A 26869-nucleotide genomic window follows, 5' to 3' on the forward strand; every position below is an offset into this window, starting at 1 on the left:
GTACAGGTTTATACAGGAAAGACCATTCTCCCAACACATTTTCTAAGGCCGTGAAATGGCAAACTTTTGAATTTTTTTAGTATTTTAACGTAATTTATGCTTTGATACTCTGGATCTTAAAGAGAAGCAGCTAACTGGTCATTCATTTCTCACCTTTTACACCACAACCCTGCTGAAAGGGAAACAGGGCTGAAGTTGTTTGACCCCCAGAGCTCCTCTACAAATGGAGGAGATCTAAATGATGGGACAGGAGTCCTGAAGGATGCTTCTCCCAGGGAGAAACCTGTTCCACAGCCCAAGCTGAAGGGCAGCTACTTCCCAGCTCTCCCAGAGCCAAAGCTTGGAACCTACATGGTTCCAACCTGCTCTCCAGTTATTTCTGCATCTTCACTTCTGATGAGCCCAAGCTGAATGTATCTGAGTGTTCAAATACTTCAGAGCTCAGAGCCTGCTCTGGTTTAGGAGGGCAGGGGGCTGCTTTTTCCTTAAATATCAATAGTTCAGCACAGCCCTAGGGGTGCAAACCAGGTGGGTTTCAATGCTGCTGAAAACCAGAGAGATGATGTTGTTGGAAGTCGAGACTCTAAAACCAACTTAGAATACCATCTTTTTGAAAAGAAATGTATTTTCTTCATAAATACAGTACAATTACATTTTACAATGTCTTTTTACTTTCTAGACATACAAATGCTAGCTTTTAGAAAAAAGAGTTCCTATACAAATACATGAAAAGAGAACCCCCACACCCTGTCCCCACAGCCCCCCCACCCCTGCCACTGAGCAGAACCCATTGGTCCTGGTGTGAGGAAGCAGAGTGAATCCTGGGCCCACGAGTGCCAGGAGGGAGAGGAACCCAAATTCCCTCTGGGATTTTGCTTGTCCTGACTGCACCAAGTTTGCATGGCCACCATTTTACAGGCAAAGGGTTGGGACTCACTGTATGGGTGTTGTGTGGGTGTTGTTGGTCATCAGTGTGGGCTCCTGGAGCAGAAGGTGTCCTTGGAAATGGTTCTGGCCTAAAACTCCACAAGCCCCCTGGCTCAGGCAGCCTCAAAAACAAAGCCAAGGCCACTTTTCAGCCTCTCAGTCTACAAACTTGTCACCAGAAGTAGGGACCACAGCAGAATTTCAGCCCCTGATGGTTTGTGCTGAATTCACACCCCCCCTGCAGACTCCTCACCCTCTGCAGACTCCTTGGGAGCAACTTCCAGATCTCCCTGAGTCCTGACACCAAAATTGCTGCTCCAGAGCCCACAGGAGCTGCCAGGTAGGAGCTGTTTGAAGTTAATAATGACATGAGGCCAGATGGGAACAAAAGCTTCTGGCAGTTCCCTGAGCCAAAAAATCCCAAAGGAACTGCCCAAGGGAAAGACTTGAGAGTTTGGGCCATTCTGTAAGCAGTGAAAGGAAAGAGAAGAAAATAACTAAATTTGATTTTCTTGGTTTTGCTCTACAAAGAAGAATATGTGGCTTTCTTTATAAAAGCTACAATTCTGCTTCTAATACCCGAGTTTAAGAAAAAACTCTTAGTCTAAAAATTTGGTTTGCAAAGAAGGTCATTGCAACACTGTGTTAAAAAAAAAATAAATCACTTTCTACTAGAAACAAGCTCTACAGAAGGAAAAGGAACTAGGTGTGCAGTTTGTTTCCTTAAAGCAGTTTCTGTTTAAAAACAAAAATAAAAAATCTGTACAGAGAGACAGAAGGCTATAGTACACACCTTCCTCAAAGCAAGCAGCTCTTTTACATTCACATCAGGATGGCTCTGAGGAAGCTCAAGGGCAAGAATACATTCCTGATGGCTCCTGGTTTGTCAGCATAGGAAGGAAGGTGACCTCCAACTTCTATGTCAAAAGTTTTGGGGGGTTTTGCTTTTGGAAGAAATCTAAACTAGAAAACAGGGCAAAGGACCTGACCTGAACAGTGCAAAACTGCACCATCTCCTCCCAAATTTACTTCCACAGGCACAAAACTGCTCAGGCTCCTCCAATCCTTGGACTGGAGCAGTCCTCATAGACTGCTTGGCTTCCATTTTTGGAGGAGACAGTTGCTGCCCATAAGCTGTAATTTATTCACAGAAACATCTTTTTTTTTTTTTCCCCCTCTGTAAAAACAGAATACAGAGGCATTCAGTTTGAAAAAAAAAAAAATAAGCTGCAAAGAGGATAAACAAATTCTTTTTACCTGGTCCAGCTGAACAGCCAATATTGATTGGGGAAAATCTGTTTTCTAGAACAGATTTTATCTGCAAAGAGTTAAAATTTTCTTAGACATTTTAGAATTAATGTGAACCAAGCAAGTTGGAACTGTTTATTCAGAGCCTTACAGTTGCAAAACTTCTTTCCTACTGATGGGTAGTACTTGTAAAAATGGAATTATTATTTTTCCTGGCTTTGAAAGAACAGAAAAGCACTCAAACATCTCTCCCTCTCTCTCACACAGACACTCAGTGGCATTTGATCTCCCTTACAAAGCTCAAACCACATAAAAAACCCAAACATAACCAACCACAAAAATACCACCAAAACATAGAAAATGATGCTGAAATGGCAGAAAGATGGACAAGTTGAGCTAATGAGAGAAGCTTCTCCTGCATTTTCAACTGTGGAGGAGGAAGATAAATCACTCCAGATCATCCAGAGTGGGCATTACTTCATGTACAGGATGGAAAAAAGCCAAGAGAAATAAATGTAAGACATTCTTAAGGATGAGAAAGAAGAGGCTGTGAAGAGTTTGTCTGGAAAAGGGTGGAGAACTAATTCAGACAGAGTATTAACTACACTTAGGTCTGCCACACTGTCCAGAAAGACATTGTCCCACATGGCAGAGACAAAGCCTTAAAATGCAGCTCTGAAGTACCTGAAGTACTGTCTAATGAGCACTAAATCACCTGGATATGATAGGAAGTGCTTTCCTTGGGTTTTTTTAAGTCATTATCACTAGAAGACAAACAGAATCCAACTCACCACTGATCTTTAGGCACTGCTAAGTCACCTGTGCAGCAGACAGAAGGCACCTCCTTCCACTTTCCAACCCTCTGTAGGGAATTCCCATTGTGTCTGTTGATCTGGTAAGGCCATTTCAGTTGGACAACACATCAGTGGTGTCCACTTAAGGACATTCATTAACTGCTTGATGAATAATTGCTGATTTTCCTTATTTCTGGGGTGAAATGATCTGAAATGAGAATCTGGCTACTCTAATGCTGCACAGAAAGTTGAGACCAGCCAGGTCCCCAGCGTGTGACTGTTGGCTAATTAGGTATGTTAACATTCAATTTTTTTTAAAAAAGTAGTTTCTAACAGAAATTAAAATTGAAGTGTTTTAATAAAATGCAAAGATAGTAACAAAAAATACTCACTTACTTCTATTGGTCCTTATAGCATCTGCAACTGCATCTGTGCTACTTCCCAAAAATCTGAAAGTGAACCTGATGACTTAAACATGTAACTTCCTTCTGTCATGCCTCTGGGACTTTCTTTAAGCTCCTCTCTCCTGTTAGATGAAGACAGAAATTTATTTTGGAAGGAGAGAATTTGCCATCTGAAACTTTACAGGGAGCTCCTCTTTAAAGCTCTACCTCTGAGGCTTTGCTATATGAAAAAAAAAATAATCTAGACCCTCGAAGAAGGAGGGACATACCAAGTAGAAGGACATCTGAAATATATAACCTGCCACAGAGAAAGCTTTCCACAGATGCAGTAGATTAAGTTGCTAACACAATGGTAAATTTGGAGTAGTTGCACTAAAGCCAATGGAACTGCAATGGCAGAAATCTGATCTAACAGATCAGGACTGAGCCTGTAAACTCTCCTTTTTTTAATTTACATAAAACATGAATGCAATATATTATTTACTATCCACTGTATAAATTATTGAAAAAGTACTTCAGTATAAAAGTGTGACAAATCTTTCAAGGGAACTAAAAAGATGTGAAATGCGACATTAATCACCGGAGTCTTTTTTTTTTTTTTTTTTAATAAAGAAATAACACAATTTGGGAAGTAAAAAAGAAGAAATAAAAAAAATGGAAAACTTTCCAACCTACGAATGTGAAATACCTATTCTGAGTTCTTACACCCAAAAGGCAAAGAGAAATCTCCCTTGATCACAGCTCAGATTTTTTAAAGCTTCTTTATAGAAGCTTCTCAGAACACCTGGATGCTAAACCCATTCAGTGATGCTCCCTGGTGCTGACCTTTATATCCATCTTACTGTGTTCCAGCTGCACATTAACCAAGAGCTGTGAGAGCAGGTACTTCTGTTGAAGAGACTTCAAAAATACTGAAATGAAATAATCAGATGTAATGCACCTAAGATGTTACCAGATCCACTATTTAAACAATAAGGGGGAAACTTTCAAAGAACAAGTGTTACTGGTTTTTTATAATTTAGAACAAATTATAAATTAACCTGTCCATACTTTTGAGACATAATATACAAGAGCAAACAGCTGAGTGTTCTTTTATTACTCAGGTACTACAATTTTTTTCCCAATAAAAATGTCTTTTAAAACTTTTCTTGCTACTGTATCCCAGCTCAGATCCTGGTACAGCCTTTCAGATGAGGTATTCCACCATCTCTCCATCTGGGAGGTCCTGCCCCATGGTCTGAACAGGGGCTTTTCTTTCAAGGGTGCTGGAGTGGAAGAGTGGCCCATCTACATGATGAGGGGAAAAAAAACCAAGAGACAGACAATTCAAAGCTCTTATTTCAAAGAGGTTAGAAAAACGAGGTTAGCATTTTAAAAGTCATCTTCTATCACAGTCCAAAAGACAGCTACCAACCCATTATTCATTTTTAAAAAAAATCAATTCTTCGTGTATGCAGCCAGGCAAATAAAGATATTTTATCAAATTCCCTCTGGGTATCTCCCTCTGATACACAAGGGCACATAAAACTGGAGTGACTGCATTTAAACCAACGGTGTCAGTGCAGACTTACACCACAAAACCTGTTCCCCTCTCTCCCTCGATACCCATTAAACAGCAAAGCAAGGGCAAGAGGCACAGCAGCCCAGCCAAATCCACTCTTCCATAAAGAACAACATAATTGTAATGTGTCTGTAAGTAGAAGAGGCAAGGTTGTGTAATCTGCATTGATTTGGCAGAGTGGGCTGGAAAATGAGCAGCTCCTGCCAGCTCCGAGCTCTGTGGGAAGCAAATTCAGCCCCTGTGACAGTCACTGTCAACTGGATCTACTTGTGCCAACACTGACACTGGGCCTGGACTGGGACAGCACAATAATGAGAGCTTCACCATGATACCCACCTTTCCTTCTTCTCTCTCCCCTTTATCTGAGCTCACTTGGCTTTGAATACCCAGGAAAATGCAGTGGTCAGCCCGTTTTCAGATCTTTAAACCTCCCATCCCACTCAGAAGTTACTCCAGAGTAAACACTGAGTCAGAAACTTATCCTGGGATTTGCCTGTACTGTCTCCAATTCTTAAATCTCACTATACCTCTCCACCCAGTGCACTACTACACTTCTCTGCCTCATGGGTCTTTATTTCTACCACCACTCTTTACAGGTTGTTTGTGGGTTTTTTTTTTTTTCCTTCAGAGCCTTTAAGATCCCTCAGAACACTGTCAAGCTTGACTCTGAAACCCACCTGCCCTCACAAAACCCAAACCCAGTTTTCTTGAATGGAAAAAAGGATGGCAAGGGCCTGCTCTGCTCCACAGAGCAGAACTGATGGGAAGTCAGTGTCAGGGCTGAGCTCTCTTACCTGTTTTGTCTGCACTGAAGACCAGGCTGGTGCTGGGGAGTCGTCCTGGGGTGGGAGCTGGAGTGGAAGGAGTTTTGTTTTGCTCATTCCCTCTGTCAGTCTGGGTGCTGCAGTCCCTGCTGCCTGTTTTGGAGTGGGCTGACAGCAAGGGTGTGGAAGGGAGCACAGGAGATGGGGTGGAGGGAATGGATTCGGAGCGATATTCTGTTCCCAGCAGAACACCTGGGGGGGGAAAAAGGGAAGGAAATTTCACAATCCCAGCAAACTAACTGCTATCAGTTCTGCACCCCTCTGCAGTACTTGCTCTAGGACCTGGAAAGCACTTTGTGCTTCAGCAGACAGTGCTGATGTCCCCTTCTACAGCACCTTTCACCACCAGGTGCTGCAGCAGCTGAAGAACAGCAGGATCCTCACACTGCTGTGTGCCAAGACACACAAGTGACCACCAACCCAGCCTTAGCTCTTTGTCTCTCAGCAGTGTAAATCTGCACACTCTGAAATCAGATGCAGCAGATTCTCATTTACATTTCAGGGTCTTTCAGTCTCATGGGGTGGGCCTTTGGGTCAAACTTCCCCAGAGGTAAAAAAAAAAAAGCTATGATTTGCTTTGTTACAACTCATTTTCTCTGAACAGGGGTGATGAGCCATTCTACACTAAAGTTATTCCAGTGCAGGCACACCACCACAGGACAGCAATCCTGAAAAAGCTGAAAGCAAGCACTTGGGAACTCTGAAAACCAGAACTCAAACATCCCTAAAGCCAGGCATCAAGTTGGGAATAAAGTCTTACATATTTTAATGATGGAACCGGGGCACCAGCAGTCACTATTTCCCAAGAGTGATTAAACCAAGCAGTTGTTCCCGGTGTGTCCCCACCTTCCCTGCAGTCAGCTGTACTGCATTCCAGGCAGTGTCCCACACACTTTATTCATAGAATCATAAAATAATTGGGGTTGGAAGGGACCTCTAAAGGTCATCTAGTCCCACGCCCCTGCAGTAAGCAGGGACGCCCTCACCTAGATCAGGTGGCTCAGAGCCTCCTCAAACCTCACCTTGAATATCTCCAGGCCTCAACCACCTCCCTGGGCAACCTGTTCCATTTTGCCACTCCCCTCATGGTAAAAAACTTGTTCCTAACATGCAGTCTAAACCTCCTTTAATTAAAAACCATTGCCCCTCACCTATCACTGCAGGCCCTCGCCAACAGTCCCTCTCCAGCCTTCCTGTGGGCCCCTTCAGATACTTCTGCTGCCCCTCCCTCCCCTTTAAGCAGTGATTCGCAGATCTGAATCACCCCTGTTATTTAAAAATTACCTAGGCTGCCTTTCCAGCTCTTGTCCTCCCTCTTCTCCTCCAGGATGGGAGTGCTGCTCAGTGTTGAGGAGTGGGACAGCAAGCCTGAGCCAGCGTTTGATATTGACATGAGGGACTTTGCAGGTCTCATGGAGGAGAGCTGCTCTGTCTTACCAGGCTCCTTTCGGGAGCGCTGCTGCAGGACTTTGATCATGGCATCCTTCTCAATGATCTGAGCGTGCAGAGTCTTGATCCTTTTGGAGAAAGTACAAAGAAGAACAATGATTTGTAGTCCTCTCTCCTCGGATTGAGGCCTCAGGGCCCTCATGGCTGTGACCAGGACTCCCTCAGGCATTTTGGTAAGGAGAAAGAGGGATGCCAGGGAGTTATTGCCCTGAATATTGGCTGCTTGCTGGCTCACCGTGTTAGAAAGAATGGCCCTGAGCTGCCCACCAGCCTTTGGCTACTGGAAGCTGCTCAAAAAAGCCATGGAAGGGGCTTTGACACAAAGCTGGGAGTTACGGATAGGACATGAGACCAACAGAAAGGATTAACACACACTGGGGAGTCTGTCCAAGACCTAACCACAGGGAAAATACATTGGTGAGACTGTTAAAAGAGGTGGCTGGAGCCTGGGGTCTGATGAAGATGCCCTGGAGAGGGAAGAGGAACAAACTAGATGCAAAAAAAAAAAAAAATCTAAGAAAAGACTTTTTTGCATTAGCCCTCAGTATCAAGACAGGTTCTGGATTGCTGTGCAGACACTTCCTTGGCCAAATGAGCGTCTGGCATCCTACAGTGTTGCTGTTTGTGAAGACACAAGAATTTCTGGTTCTGAGGCGTCTACCCAGACAATTAATTTAAAATCCCTGTCCCAGAGAAGGCAGCTGGGACCAAGCTGCATTTTACCTTCCCTCCATGTCGAGACACCTCCTGTTGGCAAGCAGGATCTCTTCCTCCTCCTTCTGAATGCGAGCTTCCAGAGAGGTGTCATAGCTTGGGTTTGGTGAGTGGCTGATCCCTGTCGTGTCCCTGAGAACAAGAGCAGATGAAGGAGCAGCTGAGTTTGCTGCTGTTTTCCTCCCAGCAGCACAGAAATCCTGCTCGGAAGTAACAAACACAAACATTCACTATTTCTGAGCTCAGGCTGCCTCAGTGTCCTCCAAAAATCCAACTCCCTGTCCTAATGAAAGGAGGATTACAAAAATGGGGAAATCATGACAAGAACAGTCAATCTTCTGTCCATCCCAGGGCAGTCCAAAGCTGTTTCACTCTACTACTGTAAACTGATGGATGTGGCAAACCCAAGGAGACAGGGAGGGGCAGGGATGGTATAGAACTTTAGGAGCTTTTCTTTGACTGAGACAGTGCAAACTTTGCTTCAGATCTAAAGCTTTTTCCCTTCACACAGGGGATGTGGCTACCAAAGGCAACCAGGCATGGAAGCTTCTTAAGCAATCCTACATCCAAAAAAACTTGGAGTAGGCTGAAAACTGTTTTAGACTGACTCCACGTAGTGCCTGCTGTTAACACCAGGGTAGCTGCTCAGTTCAGTAACCAAAACACAATGGGTTTTGTTCTACTTGCTGCTGCTCAGGCAGAACAGAGTCACTCTGCTATGCTCTCCATCACTGACCCATAACACTAAGAGCACGTTACTGACACAGCCAGGCATGAAAAGCATTAGAAAGAAATAAACACACAGAAAAAACTGGAGTAACCAAGAGCTGCAATTCATTGGAGTAAGAAATCTGTTCTCCCTGATCCAGCAGGTCTAAGAACTATCGAGTAAATGGACCCCTAACTCTGCAAAAGTTCAGAGCAGGAATGGCAAAGGACCAATGTGAAGGTCATTCCTCAAATAAGCCTAACCTGACCCAGATTCCTGTGCTGTAAAGCATCCTTCCTGCAACCTCAGCTTCCTAAGGGATGCTATTTTCCATCATCAGAGAAAAGGGAAAGAAATTTCTGCCCAGTGTAGATGAGGTTGTAAATGTAATTAGTGGCACCCCCCAGCCTCAGTTTCTGAAGGAGATATCAGAGGTGCACTCAAACATGCAGAGGTGGTGACACCAATGGAATGCTGTCTTTTAGGGGATAAGCAGCTAGAAGGAAATGGGAAAGCAGAGGTTGGCTCTTGCCTGACTGGAAAGCATTCTTGTTCATTAACAAAACCTGACCAGGCCTAACACATCCCTGTTCAATCCATGATAAACAATAGAGCAGACCTCTGCTTATCAGTGCACACTGAAAATACAACATGGCCTCTAAGGACAAGCAGTGGCAAAAGCCTTTAGAGAATCTCTGGGGAGGCAGAAAACAGTGTACAAGAAGCATCAATACCTTAAAATAACAGCCTGCTTCTGGAGCAAGATAAGATAAAAGTCTTTAAACACTGCTACAGGAGATCTGCAACTTCACCCCTGCAAGTCCAGTATGATCTTACAAGCTAGGAAGGCAGCTGCAATGACATCCCTACTTGAATCTGGTTGATGAAACAATCTAAAATAAAAATCTACAGTCAAGAGCCAAAAACCAGTGAGCAATGACATTATGTGTAAGCAATACCTAACTCAAGAGTTGCACTCCAATAACAGCTTTTGCTTACCAAGTAACTGAAGTACTTGGGCCTATTTGCAGCCATAATACATGTTTCTGTACAGGATGTCTTGCAATGTGAGCTTGTTACCAAATTTCAGGCCCCCTTCCCTTTCTACCCCCACAAGCAGAGCTCTCTATATGCAGCAGAATGTTCTGAGCAAAATTTTCTAGTAAATGTTTCTGGTTAGCAACAATGTAGAGGACAATACCACAAGGTAATTTGCAAAAACATTCTGGAGAACAAGCAAGCCATTCAGGGTGAATCACCACGTTTGCCCCATCTCACATGACTTCAGCAAGGACTGATGCCTGCTTCATAAAAATAAAAAGCCAAAACATTCCTCATATATCTATTTTTTTAATCCAGAGCTTCTAGGAATGACTCGGAACAATTCTCATCCGGAAAATGGCTTCTGCGTGTGGGGGAATCTTCCCCTGGCATAAAAGTTTCTAATTGTTGGCAACTGCACAGTTCCCAGGAAAAGCAGCCAAGCTCCACTTGCCTGCAGAAGCCTGGGAAGCTGTTCAGACTGCAAGGAGAGGTATCACAGGAAGGTGGTATGACAACATTCCTCAGTGGGAAACATGACATTCAACTGGAAGAAGAAAACCACCCCTGTTCTATGAAAAGTTCCATTTACCTCTGAGCAGCCACGGTTGCAGCTGCATCCAAAGCAAACTGCCTCATCACACTCTCCTCCAGGTATTTCTGTTCCCATTTGGTCATGTCAGCTTCCAGAGCAAGAATCCTTTCTTCCTTCTCACGCAGCAGCTCCATCAGGGCTGTGGCGTTGTACTCGGAGACGTTGGCAGCCTGAGATGTGCCCTGACGCTGGTTTCCAAAGGCAAAAAAACCCAACAAAAGTTAAAATAATTAAAAAATCAGGATGGATTTGTAAAACTCAGGGCCTGCATTTTGTCTGAAGGACAGAGGTTAGTCCAGAGGAGCCACGAGAACCCCCCCCACAGGGAACTGCAGTGGCCTACACCAGCTTGGGCAGATGAGCTGATGGTAGTGGTCTCCTCTGGAGCTCAATCTGAAACATCTACAGGGGCACTTCAACCTTGCTGGGGCAAAACCAGGAAACAAGCAAAAAAAACAAACAGAAAAAAGGCTCCTACAAGAAACCTGGTGTGGGCCAGGGCAGCACTGGGTACCTGCTGCATCCGGAGTGACTCCAGTTCCCTCTCCAGCCGGGTCCTCAGTCTGTGCTCCAGCTGCTCCCGTTTCTCACAAGCTGCCTGCAGCTGAACCAAGGCCTGCTGCATCTTCTCCACCTTCTCAACATATACCTGCTTCTTTTTGAGCTGAAACAAAAGAAGAAATTACAACCTAAGTTGTGAAGTTCTGGCTTTGTAGGCCATCCAGATGTCTGCTCACAGTGTGCCTCCGACTCCTGCTCTGGACTCAACACTTGGGATGTTCCAGGTCTTTCCCATCTCTGCCTTCCTGTCAGGTATTGTTGTTCTTTTTGTTCTCAGTGACCCCATGGTAATGACTGAGAGCATCAATGGGTTAGAAAGGGCATCTGTGCTCATAACACAGTGTTTTAAGTGACCTGACATGTTCCCAAGGTAACTGTAGCAAAGACAGGGCTCAGAGCTGGTCCACAAACTGGGAAGACTTTTCAGGGCAATCCTGAGAACTGCTGGCAGTGTTTTTATGAGCTTAAGCAAAAGCTGAATCAAAAACTGCAGGATCCTGCTCCAGTCCCATAACAATAAAATAATAGGATCAAAGCATATAGGAGAGATGGCTGTTTTCTCTCCACACTGCAGCCAGGCTTATTCCAGCAGTCTGTACACTGATTTTGGTCATCTTGGCCCAGTGTAACCCGAGAGGTCCCACTCCATTCCTTGCCCCTTGCCCTTCTGTCTCCCTCCATCACTCATCCTGCAAACCAAGCTGCTACTCAGCCTCACAGTAAGGAATGAAAACTACTCTGCTAAGATCCCAAATAACTATCCTAGCAAGGTTAATCCATAGATCAGGCAGAATAAAACCAAACTAAAATGTGAATTAAAGAAAAAAACAAAACACAACAGAATACAACACACCTAGGGCCCATCTCTGTTCTAATATATGGAATTCTGTACATAAATTTCTGTTAAAAAAGACAATCACAATTAGCTGGCCTTCTGCTGCAAACCTGGGGCACTGCTTTCTTAGCAAGGATTCTCATAATCCCTGAAATACAAAAATAGCAGGAAGGAGGCAATTTATCCCACCAGTCCCAGCCAAAGCCTAAGGAAGCACCATGATGCAGAACACAGACTCCCTTACATGAGTTCCCAGAGCCACTCCATAGCTCCATGGAAGAAAAGTCCACTGAGGGACATCAAAGACAAAAGACACCACTTTGGGCTTAGGAAGACCTTCTTGGAAGTGCAAAATATTCTGGGAAGGCATTGCTGTTTGTTGGCCCTGTTCTGATAGTGTTCCCTAGCAAGGTGCTGTGAGTTTTGGCAGAGATGGGATACTGGGCTTTGATCTGAAGAACCTGAGCTGCTCTGACACCACACACCTTCCTTCTGCAAAGGTCCTACTGTGTGTTCCTTCAAAATTTTATCTTTTTACACTCCTGTCTGGAGACTACAATGTGAACAGCAGAGAGAAAAAAATCTCCAGACAACCCCAGACAGGGTATCCTTTTCTTCATTGAGTCAGAAGGCATCAAATCTCACAGCATCAATGTTGCTGCCCTAGAGGATTTTCCCCCCAAAAAAGTATTTTATAATAGAAGCTACAATAAATAGTGAGTAATCCAACAACCAAAGGCCTTCCCACCAGTGCATGCACAGTAGAAAGGTATTTTTATTCTTTGGTTGCTCAAGGTTTCAACATTATTTGGAATGGGAGGGACAAGAACATTTTGATATTCCACTGCTGCTCTGCAGAAAATCAATAATGATGTTATAGTTAATAGATCTTTTGGTTCCAGAGAGTGGTGCTTAATAACACTGATTTAAGCTTTCTCAGGCTCAAATAAAGTCTATATTAATGCCCTAATTTTACACTTAGGTTAGCAGCAGCTCACAGCAGCTCTGTAACTAGCCAAAAATGATAAGCTATGAGTCAGCAGGACCTAGAAATGAGGAGCATCCAGTGTCATGGTTTTGCATAGGAGCTTACTGACCTGGACAAGAGTAAGAACCCAATAAACATGCTAACAGTGAAATATCATGCATGCAGCTGAATAATAACCTCTTGAAAATCAGCCCTCTTCCCCCACTCTTCTACATGAAAAAAAAAATGGAAGGAATATGGATGTTTGGTCTCTTATTACCTACCGTGAAGCATTTACATTTCTGAAAAGTTTTTTAGCACACAGACAAAATTCTCCTTGCAGAGGCAGCCACTGGCAACATTTGCCTAGTTTCATACTTCATAAACCTGAGTATGCAGATGAACATTTTGGCCTGAGTTCAGAGAATACCACAAGCCCATCCAGAAAGGAATTAGGACACAAAAATTCCACCAAAATATTCACTTTGAAAGTGCTCCCATCAGCTGAACCTGCAGGTGAAGCCTTGCAACACAAGCTGTTGCCCAACTTACCAGCACTGCCTGCACATGCCTAACACATGCACCAGACCTAAAGTACAAGCATGGCTTGTTCAGTGGCTTTTCAGAAAGGCAGCTTCATTTATTTTTTTTCCCATTCACAGAAAACACTTCATCTTCCAGCATCAGGAAGAAATAGCAATGTCAAAAAATAATTTGGGATTCGTGGGTGTATTTTTTTAATGGCTTTAAACCAGAATTAATTCAGGAATCCCTGAAATAATTTGGAACACAGATGTTGAATAAGCTTTAAAGGCATGTCTGTGGTACAGACAACTTGGCTTTCCTAAGGTGTCTTGTGACACAATTCTTCTTTATGCATGAGATTGTTTCATCTCATGTACTTGCTGCACTCAGTCAACCCACTGTGTGTTCATTTATTTCCAGCTCTGCCACCTCAGCTCCTGTATTTGTAAAGAATAATTTACCTTTCTGTGAACCAGGATTCTCCAGGAGTGGTAGTAATGAGAAAAAAAAAAACCCAAACCCAAAAACCAAACCAACTTTCTGACTTGATTTGTGGTCTCAATGTAAAGACGACCAGAAATAATTCTTCCAAGTACAGAGGGATTTCATTATCCAGAAACAGAATGTGATCATGTTTTCCTAAGACAGGAATTGGAAACAGTGTTTCCCAAGTACTGCCAGGGTGCTGCAGACAGAAGTGAGATGGGAGGAAATAAAAAAGGCAGCGTGCTGAGGCTTGTTCTTGGTCATCTGCCACGGATTCCCCACCCTCTCTCTTCCAGCAATGAACCAAAAGTGGCTGCTCAGTGCCAAGGGCCACAGAACCATCTACCACAGGAGAGATGGCATCAAAGGACACTGGAATTTTCTCCTCTGCAACAAGCCTTGCAGTGAACACGTGCTCTAGATAAGAGTTCATTCCTGAAGCTTTACACGGATGCAGTCACGCCCTTTGGAATAGAATTTTAAATAAATTTGACAAGATAGTAACTTTCCTTTTGATGGTCCTGCATTTAACTAGGAAGCAAGCTCATGCTCACATAATGTATTGAAACTGTTTTGCCTTGAAGGCTGCTCTGAAAATGCAGAGTGTTTTGCTCACACTCCTATCTCTGTTGTAACACCCCTTTGAGACAGTAAGATGTCAAATAACCTCAGTGCACCTCTGGAAGCACAGCAGAGCACTTCAGCCTGGCTGTGTCCCTGCTCAGCACTTCCTACAGCACATGGCACAACTTTAATCATGTGCTTATCTTCTCCAAGTCAACCCCTGGCTGCTTGGGAAAATGTCCTAACCAGGTATCAGAGCTCAGGCTTTAACTCTACCAACAAGATTTTTCTATTGAAACCATTTGAAAGAGGAGCAGTCACATCACATCCACTATGATCTTTATGTATTTTCTGCAAGAGGGCTGAGGACAAGAAAAATAAAGCAGACATGGACTGGCTTGGGAATCCACTGAAATCCACAAGGGATAATGCAGGGAAAACCCTGAAAGATTCCCTGGCCTCTCCCTCAAGTATTCCTGTTTCCATTTGCTGTCCTCTGTGTTTTGTCAGGATTGCTTTCTGCAGCTGTGAGCCAGGTGGGAGAAGCAGGATATTCTTGGGGCTCAGAGGCTTCATTGCTCACTACAGTCTGGCTGACTTGAAAAGCAATCTCTTTCCAAGTTAATCTGAAAGATACACTGCCTGAAAATGCCTGCACAGCCATCTCTCTGAGCCACAGGGCTTCCAGCAATGGAAAACAAATCACTCAGGAAAAATTTAGAAAATTTAAACTAGTCTGTAGAACCTTTTTGCAGAAGAAAAGACTTGCTAAGACATCGTGATGCCTGGCAGCAGGCAACCTGCAGGCTTCTCTGCCACTGAGAGCATTTGTGTGGTGCAGAAGCAATGGCCAAGGACAAAGTGTTCCTGTCAGAAATGAGGACATTAGATTCCACTGCTGCAACTGCCTGGCAGAAGAGAGATTAACAGCCTAAAAGCCAAACAGATCCTGCTCCTTTGTCTGATTTAGGCTCCTCAGCAGAGCCTGTGACAAACCATGCAATCCCTTCCAGGGATCCCAGGTCTTTGCAGAAGGAAGGATCTGGAGAGCATGGAGGTTTCATGCCCACAGCACAGGGAGCCAGGACAAACAGGAATGAGGAATCTTCACTGTCAAAGTGCTAGAAGGAAGGAAAGGCAAAGGCTTCAGCATCCTCATGACTGGACAAATCCTCTCAGCATCCTCTGCTGGACAAATGCAGTCCTGGATGTGGCAGGTGAGGGGGAAAGAAGAATCTTCTTTTGTAAAGAGATTCATGGCTTCCAGATGGGTTACTCAGCAAAGAGATTTTCTGGGGAAGAAGACAAGACTTCCTGCATAGCTAGCAATGATTCAGAAACCCTCCCAGGCATTTTAACAAACCCAGCCATTACCCTCCTCATCTTGGACAGCTCCTGTTTCAGCAAATTGGTAACACTCGTCAGCATCTGCTTGTCTCCCACCCACCATTTCTGAGGTCTTCAAAGTCTTTTTGTTTAATATATTCAGTGTGTTTTCATTACATTCTGGGTTTATCCTAAAGCTGAATCCATTCAGATGCAGCTGAAAATGCACTTCCCCACAAGAATTTGCCTGCTATGGCAGAAATGTAGTAAAGAAAAAAAAACAACCAGCCCAGACAGTAAGCACGTTTTAACCACCTCTCCCTCTTGCAGTTGGAATATATTCCTCCAGAATTCCTTTGATCCCTCAGTTTGTTTGAATTCAGGCCCAATAAGGTGCCATTGGTCTCAGCAAGAACTCATGGTATTTGGTAAGACCATCCTCTTGCTAGGGAATATCATGGGAATGTCATAATCTCATCTCTCTGTGTTGAAATAAGTTAAAACTCTCAAAGCCACCTCTGGAAAATTATTAACAGGTGGAATATGAGAGGTAGAGACACAGCAGTAAGAATGCAGTTGTGTGTTGTTACAAGAATGCAGGTCCTCAATGACAAGCACATACACAGCTCAAAAAGAAGAGAGTTTTCTCCCCTCCTCACCCTACCCACCCATGAACCACCTCATTCATCCATAAGCCACCCAAAAATCATCCCCTTTAGAAGATCTGTCCTGAAAGGGGCAGGTATGTAGCTCTGGGATCTGAAGAATTTGAGTAAGACAAAGCTGTGGAGACTAGGAGTATCTTTTTATAGAGCCAGAGAAGTGATTGGAAAAAAACAGACAAGCCTTCAAGTACACAAACTCTCCTTTGGGTCTCTTCTCCACAAGCCAGAGCTCTGTTCTGAAAGTATCTCAGACCCAGCATATAAAATACAATAGATGTCACATGGAAAGGAACATTTCTACATTTCCCTACAGACAGAACCTTCAGTGTTATCAGAAATAAAATGCTGTTTCTCTCCACAAAGCTGAGCAAGAAATTAATATAATACATTAGCTCTGATATTTGGTTTGTGTTGAATTCTGATGGCTGAAAGATCTTACAGCTTCTAAATACAAGCCCCTTTTAGAAAAGATGTTCCAGACAAACTTCTTCCCTCTCCCCAGCCCCCAGTTTGCACCCATCAGAGGATGTCTGACTTCTCTTCCCACCACAAGGTGTGTGAATGAGGATGGCAAAGAGCAGGTATTTATATCTTCTTAATGGTAGCCCTATTTTCAAAGCTGTCTCCTTAAGGCATTCATTAGGACAGGGGCTTGTAAAGTGGTGGAGGCAAAGGAGTACAAGTTACACTACTATAAAAAAATCCACACACTTTTTTTTTTAAGTTGAAGTAATATTTTCCATGGTATGGATTACCCAGGGCGAGCAGAAATGACCAATCAATAAAAGGTCTGGAAATTCCTTTTGTTTTTTTAAAGTGTAAAAACAGTAGCAATTGTGCCCTCTACATCCAGCAGTTGTGGTTAAACCAAGTATTTGGCACCAAACTCCTGGTAAGGACTCCCAATAAACCAGCCTTTATCCAGAGCCTCAGGATGGTCCCTTTTTTGTAAGCCCAGCAATCCTGCTTGTGGCCCAGAGCAAAGCTGAACCATCTGCTCTGTTTGCCAAAGGTTCTCAAGGTGTTGGTGAAAGCACAGTAACACCACTATTTTACAAGCTCACACACAGAGGCCATGTGTGACCAGCTACCCACCTGCTGCACACTGCAGCCACTCAACTCTTTGCATCAAAACTGAGACCATCCTGACAATCCATGCTCCAAAATGAGAATTTTTCATTGCTTTACCTGCAAATATTATCCTTAATTTCTGCCTGTGATGTATGTTCTTAAGCCAATGTGTTTTACCTCCAATGGACCTGATCTATCTCAGATTCATTGCATGTAATGCAAACACCCTGCAGTTTAAAAAACAAACTAATACTTCATTAGAACCCATTTTAATGAGCTCTGACTTATGCATAACTGTGGGACACCTACTAAAGGGAAGAATGAAAATGGAGAAGTGAAAATAGGGGTTAATTATAAGGTATCTTCATGCATAGCAGAGAAGCAGTAAAGTTTAAATATTATATATAAAGCACATACATACTTTGCAAGTCTGTTCACAGACACAGTGAAGTTTGTTTTACATTCCCGTGATCGCTCACCCTTTTTTAGCACTTTGCAGAAATAAACTCCATGCTACCAAAAATTTAATGGCAGCTTGTTCTAAATTTGAGGAGTCGTTTCACCCTTGCTAACAGCCCAGGGAAAGTATTCTGTGAATGTCTCCTTTTGCTTCCAACTGCTTCACACTATATTTGGGTATCTCCAAGATCATTCCTTTCTCCATCACATTTAGCATCCCTCTATCTCTTCCCTTCCTCTGACGTGGCTGCTAAAATGGAATAGATCTAAAAGCTCTCAAGGCTCCATAGGAGTAGGCAAGTACCTACATCCTACAAATTGGGGGGGGTTTTGCCCAAGCTGGCAATTCAGGCAAAGGATTTTCAAAAAGAAACTAGAAATTTTGACTCCAGTACAACATTTAAATGTGGCTATAATGATATATGGCTTACAGCTCTCATGAGAAAGGAAATATTCTCTTTTATAAAAGGATTTGGTGAATATGAGGCAGAGTAACTCTGCTTAATAGGAAATCAAAATGGAAGGGGGAGAAAAAAAAAAAGCTGAAAAGTTACATTACAGGATGCAACAACTGAAATATGCATGTCTCCCTCAGGCCCTGAGCCAGAGTGGCTGCCAAACCTTAGTGTAAGAAACTCCACCCTCTTCTGCAGGACTAGTTTGGAAACTCCTGACAATTACAGGGACTAGTAATGCTGATTAAGCTGGCAGGAATAAAAGAAATAATTGACAAATTGTTCATATATCTTGGTCCCTGAATGTCACTAACTCAGGCTGACATTTACAGTCCCTTCTAAATGGTGCCCTGAGCACGGAGCAGTTTGCTTGGCTGTCTTTCCAAAAGTTCCCAAACAGCTTGGGGATTTAAGAGCTCCCCACAATGTAATACTAATGAGGCAACAAATGCTTTATAATCCTAAGTATTTCATTAAGAAGTGATTTGGGAAACCTGCAAAAGTGACTCTTTACCCCTTCTGTTTCCCCTTACTCCTTCTCACCTCTAGGAAGAAGCAGAGTTAATTCCTGCTCCCTCAGTGAGACACTTCCATATTTATCTACAACAGGAAGGGTGGCACTTCCTGAGCACTCTGGGATTCGAGCAAAGGTTGGATGCTAATGACCACAAACCCTCCTGCAATCCAGACCAGGGCATTTCCCCCTGTATCAGCCTGTGTGTGTTCTTTAAACTATCCTGCAATCCAGCCCAGAGTTACTCACCAGCTTTACTCTTTTACCTAAGCAGAGGTATTTTGCACTGAAGCCAATTTTTCTAGTAAGATGAGAGAGGGCTTTTGAGAAGAAGACATAAAATTATTATTACCTCTAAAAGCTACAACTTCACAGGGAGGGAGCCAATATTAGTGTCTGCATGGAGGCTGAACCTAGCCCAGAGCTGTGTGTGCTGGCTGATCACAGCACCTCTATAGACATTGACTCCAACGATGTGAACAGTTCCAGGGAAGTCCCCTGCTCTTCAAGTCAGTCACACATCAGACTTTTAGTGTCATTTGGTGCTGAAGCTGAATGGAAGCCAGAGAGCTCCAATACATTGCAGGATCAAACAAGAATTGCTTTAGAGTCAAAGAGTGTCATGTCCTGTTTAATTTACCCTCTAACCTAATGCTCCTGTCCCCCCAAGCAACAAAGGTGCAAGTCAGCCCTGCCAGGAGCTGCTGCAATTTTAGTGAAATCAATGGACTTGTCAACTGTGGGCAAGGCTGAATGTGGCCAGGGATATTTAAACATTCCTCTGACTCCTTTCTTTTTTACTATTATTATAATTTGCATTGCACAGAACCTGGTCCTCCAGTGATGGACCCCAGATGGATGAGCAGAACAGATCCAGGAGGGGACAGACTGAGGGAGAGCTCCCATGAAGCTGAAGAGATTGGAACAAAGATACTGCAAGGGGCAAAAATTAAGGACACCAGGGAAAGAAACAAAGGAAGATTCAGGAGAAGATTTACTGAGGCAAATACAGAGCTTAGAGAAGAGCAGGCTAAAATTAACAAGGCAGCTACACCTGTACCTTGGAGGGAGGAAGAGATAAGATAGGAAGAGGTTCACTTTGTATTTGATCATTCCTCCTCTCCTGGAACAGTGGTGTCCTGAATGGAGAGAAGAGTAGGAGACAAGGGAGGGTTTGAGGAAGACAGCAAGACACAGGTGGATACAGGCACTGTGCTGAGTGCCAGGAGGCAGGAAGGTGTCAGATCTGAAGGAGGAGAGAACAAATCCACAGTGGAGGAAGCCTGCTTGGTCATGAGATTTCCTCCCCAGGCTCTCTATGGAGGAAGAATAGGAGTAAAGGAAGCAGAGGCTGGGAGTGGGAAATGGAGCCTTTGAGAGGAAAGGAGTAGGCAGGAGGGAGAGGACAGACACTGTGACACAGGAGGGCAGCAAGGTGAGAGCCATGCATGAGCTGCAGGGCCAAGGCTACGGGAGAAAGTGCTCTGAAAGCTGCCTGGCTAAGCAGCTCAGATGTGTTTTTCCTTCTTGGGAGGGAAGGGAGAGAAAACACCCAAGGTCATGCCCAGCTTATTACAAACACGGGGCACATATGATGATCTGCACTGTGCACCACGATGCCCTGGTGTAACTGGAACACCTGGCAAGGGGACAAGCTGCATTCATTTGATATTAGTTACCAGTCCATCCAGATCTGAATTTCTGCCAATTTCAGAATGTTGCCAGGGCTGGGATTTCAGTTCCAGCTCACTTTTATCAGTTGAAAAACAAAGAAAACGAAACATGGCTGCTTAGACAAAAGCACTTCCAAGGAAATACAGATTTGTGGCTTATCTGTGCACAGCTCAGTGGTTTAGCAAACCAACCCAAAGCTAAGCAGATATCAACAGCTTTGAAGCAAGCAGATTTCCTTATAATTTGTCCCAAGCTCGTTCCCACAGTCACTGGAACCCAAGCTACCTTCATTTCTCTCTCCCAACATCCTTACCTCCTCCTCCAGCTTCACCACCTTAGCCTGAGCATTGTTCAAGGCCTGGTCTCTGATCTCAATGTGTCTTCGTTGGTCCTCGTTGGTGGAGCGTGCAGCAGCCAGTTCTATTTCCAGTTTCTCTTTTTCCCTCTGTGTTTCCTTGTCTATCAAAACAAAGTGAGACTTAGCAATGGACAGCACTTGTCTCTCCCCAGCTTTTAGCAGTCTTTTACTCCAGAGGTGAAGGGAAGATTGTACTGGGATTTCTCACAAGAGAGAGAATGCAAATCTAGAGCTAAAGGGGGAAAAAAAAGTCCATGGCTTTCAAGGAAGAGAAGGACTTGTAACCCTGAAAAACAAGCATGGTACCTTCAAGTAACAATGTGCCACAATGCTAAGGAGAAGAAACAGAAGGTGCATCACTCAGTACAGTTAGGTAATTTGCTCTGATTATGCAGATGGTTACTGAAACTTGGCACCTCCTCACCTCTGAGCTTTCAGCAGTGGAAAACAAACTCAGTAATTTTAATATTCCAGGTTGGAGAGAGGAGATGGCAGACTTCTGTGCCTGGAAAACTTGTGCTCCTTTTTTTTCACACTCACCCCACTAACAGGAAGGCTGTTTTGTCTGGCACAGCTGTCCTCCTTCTCTAAGTAACACTCAGTTGTCCCACTTTGCTGGCAGTACCATCAGAGACAGAAAACAAATGAGCAGTGAGAACTTCCAGTTGTCCTCTGCTGCCCTCAAAAACAGCCCCCTGGGACAGAACTGGGGCTCATGGAGCTGTTCTGGTACTGTTCAAAGAAAGTCCAGCACTCAGAGCTCATGTCTGATGCTCTAAAGCCACTCCCAGCACAGCAGCTGGTGCTCTGTTGCTGCTCTCCAGAAGGAGCTGGACTTGGTGGGAACAGCTTGGTTGTGTGTCTCAGGAACAGGGCCTTCATAAAATAAAACAATAAATGGGGTAAAATAACTGGGGACTGGAGAAATTATCACACAAGGGTGGTAAAGCAAAGCCACAACACAGAGCTGCTGTCCTCTGTGTATGTTGTCATTCCCAGCTCATGCCAACCAGCTACAATGATAACATTAATAAGCTTGCTGGGTACATAACCACAGAATACTCCCTGGAGTGATCTACACCCAGCACTGATGACACCAGAGAAACTGCATTCCAGAAACCAATATCCCACGACAAAGGAATGAGGACAAGGAGTGGAAGGCTTGAAAAACAGGAACTAGATCCTGGGTGTTAGGACAGACTGCATATGGAGTACACAGGCCCATTTGTGCAAGCATGTGCAGAACTATATTTACAGGACCACAATCATTCCCTTTCTTCTGCCAGCAGAGAGCCAGGAGCAAAGCTTTAGCAACCCTGAGTAGCTGAAGATTCCCTTCTGCTGGGGAATCAACACAGCCCACACACAGGTTGCAAAACAAAACCTGTCCTTCAACAGCACCCAGAACTCTGCAGAGCAAACCCTGACTGCAGCTGGCATTAGACAGGAGGACAAAGGCTACTGTCACCACTTGCCTATTCTTCTCCCCATCTCTCCCATCCTCCTCCAGGCAGGCAGTGAGCAGCTGGCAGTGTCAGCACACTGCAAGGTACCAAACAAAAGGGGTAGAGATGAGAGAGGGTGGATTACTCCAGCAGGTAGCAACTGCTGCCAGAGGTCTGCTTGTTAATCTGTAAGTGCTTCCAGAGAGGCTTTTGGAGGTTCTGTTTCAGACTCTTCCCCAAATCAGTACTGCTACACTTGACAACATAGAATCATAGAATCCTAGAATTGGCTGGGTTGGAAGGGAGCTCAGAGCTCATCAAGTCCAACCCTTGATCCACTCCCCCCGTGGTTCCCAGCCCATGGCACTGAGTGCCACATCCAGGCTCTTTTGAAATATCTCCAGGGCTGGAGAATCCACCCCTTCCCTGGGAAGCCCATTCCAATGGCTGAGCACCCTCTCCAGAAAGAAATTCATTCTCATGTCCAACCTAAACCTCCCTTGGCACAACTTTGAGACCTCTTGTGCCCTCTTGTCTTGCTGAGAGTTGCCTGGGAAAAGAGCCCAACCCCCCCCTGGCTCCAACCTCCTTTCAGGGAGTTGGAGAGAGTGATGAGGTCTCCCCTGAGCCTCCTCTTCTCCAGCCTCAACACCCCCAGCTCCCTCAGCCCTTCCTCACAGGACTTGTGCTGGATCCCTTCCCAGCCTCCTTGCTCTTCTCTGGACCTGCTCCAGCACCTCAATCTCCTTCCTGAGCTGAGGGGCCCAGAACTGGACACAGGACTCAAGCTGTGGCCTCCCCAGGGCTGAGCACAGGGGCAGAATCCCTTCCCTGGACCTGCTGGCCACGCTGTTCCTGAGCCAGCCCAGGATGCCATTGGCCTTCTTGGCCACCTGGGCACACTGCTGGCTCCTGTTCAGCTTCCTGTCAATAACAGCAGCACTAGAAATGCTGGGACCAGCAAAACATAACACTGGGGTTTCCACATTCATCCAAAAGGAGAAACTGAGTGTGAGGCCTCACAGCTTTGGCCTTCCCACCTCTCTGGGTGAAGCTGTGAACCTCAAAGTCCACCCAACCAGTCTGAGTGCCAGACTGAACTCCCAGACTTTCCACTGCCACCAGGAGTTGTGAATTCACACCCTGACAGCCACCTGCTTGCACCATCAGCCACCAGGAATAAAGACAACCCAAGGGAAGGATACCAGCAGCTGGCAGAGCAGCAGCAGTGTGTGTTACATCACAGAAAATCTCTATTTTGCAATTTCATTGCATTACCTTTTTCTATAACAATGGGAGAAAAGTGAGCATTGTCAGATGGGTGGAGTATGCTGTGGGGTGACAGAAAAACTGGCCCACTGCCATCAGCCTCAAGACATTCCAGTACAGAGGAAAAGCAGCGTTTCACAGCCCTCATTTTGGTCTGCCTTGTGATAAATCCACTGCTCTGCACAGGCTTCATGACTCCTTAGCCAGCCCAGGGTACTGCAGGCAGTGTTATCCCCTGTATTTTTGCTGAAATGGATGGGGCAGTGGCAAACTAAAGAGATAGGAGACCTACCAAGTGCCAGTCCCACTGGCCTTAACTCATGCCAAGACTCTTGTCAGCCTGGAAAGATTTAATTCCAGAGATTTCAGGGGACAAAACAAATGGACAAATTATCCTACGCATTAATTTTTTACACTAATTTTTTTTACATTTAATTTTTTTACACTAATTTTACAGTTTAACAGCAAACTACATTTGCTCCAAAACTCTCTAAGAAACACCATCAAATGGAATTTCCATACTGACAGCAAAGGAATTCTTTAATTCCTTCTCCTTTCCCCACTGCCAGTTTTGGACCATCACTGCCCTGACATTTCAGTAGAGAAACTGATGGATCTAAACTACTCTAACCTGCTGCATTGTTCTCCTGCCCAGGATGATGGGAGCATTTCTAGTGACCCATAATAATGATGATTGCATAACTCACTCTGTGCAAAGAGCTGAGAGATGGTTTTGCGATTGTCTTCAGAGCCCTCAAATTCCTTCTCTGCAAGCTGCTTGTTGGCTGTCTCCATCCGTTCTGCAAAAGTTTTCAATAAAAGGAACATTAAATAATTAAACATTTCAAGCCTTAACTCCCATCTGCTCGGGACATTTCTAATGCAAGCCAGGGGAATGGCTCACAGAATTCTACACAGCCAAAAATAAAAAACCTACCAGAAGCTGGCAGTCACTTTTGTAACATTTCTCATTGTGTTCTTGAGCAAATACTCTCAGTGACACAAAACAGGTTAAATAAAGTTCAAAAAAACAAATCACTTAAAAGAATTCTATCACACAAGAAGTTTATTTTTTCAGTTTTTACAAATGTGAAGACACCTTATTTTTTCCACTGGAATAAATCCCACCATGCAATTAAAAATTCCCTTTTAATTCTCCTCTAAATTTTAAGAGCTGGAAGATTAAATTCTTGTCCAATTACCTGACTTCAGGGAAAAGTGTAAAACCCTAACGACATCTTAACAGTTCTGCTGCTGCAGGCTGTCAGGAATTTATATCAGCCTATGAAAATAAGAATGAACCATTTATGGTGTGGTTTATTATGAATAAGATTATTTAATGCAGGCCTTTGGGTACTGTCCTTCTCAATAGCACTGGGCACTGTGTGGCCTTACTTCTTGGATGCAAAACAATTTCTGGGAACACAGCCTTAATAAGAGACCAGGAGCAGTGAAAGCAGCTGAGATGTAGGACAATCAGGTGGCTTTCATCAAAAAAAATTAAACTCACAGTTTAAAAGATTGATGGTGCACCCATAAACATCTCAAATTGCAGATGGTTTTTTTGCTTTTCAAACTAATGCTTAAACTTTGACCCATGTTAAGGTCAAATACCATTCAGCATCACTCTCCACTGCCAGCCTCTTAGCAAAAACCAGACACTAATAACATCTCACTCTGGAAAAGGAAGGGAGATCCAAAAAACCAGATGCCTACGTTGATAAGGAATGACAAGACCTTCAGGAAGAACAGACAGTCTGCAGTTTGTATGTCAGTGCAGAAGGGTCACTGGACAGGAAAGAAAGTGAACATGCCTGCTGTGGGATTAGCCAGTCAGCAAAATGTCTTTCCATTTGTATAAACTGAACAAATTGTACAAATTGTGTCTAGGATATAAGACAAGAGAGAATTCCAGGCTTACATCTGGTTTATGGTACTTGGCTTATCACATGTTTCTTCTCAATGAGAAACAGGCTGGAAATGAGAGACTACAGCCCTCTCCTAAACCTGTCTTTTCTGTACTCCCAGAACTCAGACTACTGAACATACCTGAGTATCCTGTCCTACTCGAGTTGTGACAACAGAGAATTCTGCAGCAAAACACTGTCCTGCCAAGTATAACAATAAAACCCCACAGCACTGAGGAACAGAAGTTTTACTGCATTCACCTCTTAGATCCCTGTTGAAATCATGAAGCCTACGAATTTCTCCTTCCAGCTTGTTTCTCATGGCCTTTTCCAGGGCATCCCGCTTGGAGGAGGATTTCTCCAGGTTTTTGTATGCCTCTGAAACTTGCTGAATTTCTGTTTCCAGCTGCAGTGGAAACATGAAAACATGCACTTGTTATTTTATCATTAACAATTCTTTTTGCCTCAGAGAGGAGATCACTTTCTCTCAAGTTTTCTTCATTGAAAGGTCTACACCTACACATAAAGTAAAATGACAGAGTCTTGTGTTTGTGATGGGTCCTTTTGCATAAGAATACCAGTGGTGAAATGAAGATCTGGATTCTCCTTCCAGACTTCAGCTGTTTCCCCAATACCATCAGAGCACAGAAGAAGCAGTGCAAATGTCTTTTTTTTTTTTTTTAAAGACTGAGGCAGTTTGGAACTACTGTTAGTTTGAGGGAAAAGCACACATGTAAGTAGCCAAGGTACTATCTACTTGTGTAAGTAAAATAAAACAAGAAAGGCAGACAAAATTATGTTAAAAAAATGCAAGAGGCAGATTTTGCATTACTGATGAATTCTGCAGATCTGTAATTCTTCTCAAAATTCATGATAAAACCTCCTGATGTTCAATGTTTACACTTCAGCTACTTCATTGTGCCTTTAAATATTCAGTTTATTAAAAAGAGGGGGGTTGGGGAGACATTTGCAGTAAACTTTGTTTTGTTCTAGCTTTCAGTGCAAAGCTTCTCTGATCACCCAGAGCAGAAGGAGCTTCACTTCTCATTCTCCCAACCAGGTGTGGCTTTGCATTTTTATCAAAGTATGGATCAACATCATTGCAAACCCCACCAGCACAGTCTACAGCAAGACATCAACAGGGGGCTGGAGGGAAGTGCATTTTTATCCTTCTTTCATTATCAGGAAGCTGCTAAACATTTCTCTAAAGCATTTCCTGGCCAGGAACCTTCCAAAAAAAATACAACAAAACAAATATATGTCCCTGGATAGAGGTAATATGGGGAATAAATGAGTGTGAGAAGCCACAGCAGTCATCTGAACTTAAAGAAGTGTTTTAAGCAGCTACATCTTTTTATGGCCCTGGAGACTACTCAGTGCAAGAAGCACTGCAAGGCCCACAAAGTCCAAAATTTCGTATCACATCAGCCTTTCCACAGGGGCAAAGCTGACCTTCTGCACAGCTTTAAACCACTGGTCATCAAGAAGTTATTTCTACAAGGCTGCAATGAAAACACCTCTG

General features: G+C 43.9%; 1 protein-coding gene across 2 annotated transcripts in view; it reads right to left on the minus strand.

Moving 5' to 3' along the window:
* Positions 1-607: 607 nt before the first annotated feature.
* The window catches only part of AMOT (angiomotin), a 61093-nt gene continuing 34831 nt past the window's right edge, over positions 608-26869 (minus strand). For both annotated transcript variants that reach the window (XM_071757607.1, XM_071757606.1), the window contains exons 5-13: positions 25609-25753; positions 24148-24240; positions 20682-20827; positions 10781-10930; positions 10264-10454; positions 7931-8053; positions 7043-7275; positions 5729-5950; positions 608-4660 (exon numbers count right to left, since the gene is read on the minus strand). In XM_071757607.1, coding sequence (XP_071613708.1) covers positions 4560-4660; positions 5729-5950; positions 7043-7275; positions 7931-8053; positions 10264-10454; positions 10781-10930; positions 20682-20827; positions 24148-24240; positions 25609-25753 — 1404 coding nt within the window. In that variant the 3' untranslated portion in view covers positions 608-4559. The remainder of the gene's footprint in view (positions 4661-5728; positions 5951-7042; positions 7276-7930; positions 8054-10263; positions 10455-10780; positions 10931-20681; positions 20828-24147; positions 24241-25608; positions 25754-26869) is intronic.

Source organism: Heliangelus exortis, chromosome 14 (genome assembly GCF_036169615.1).
Source record: "Heliangelus exortis chromosome 14, bHelExo1.hap1, whole genome shotgun sequence".
Classification (NCBI taxonomy): Eukaryota; Metazoa; Chordata; class Aves; order Apodiformes; family Trochilidae; genus Heliangelus; species Heliangelus exortis.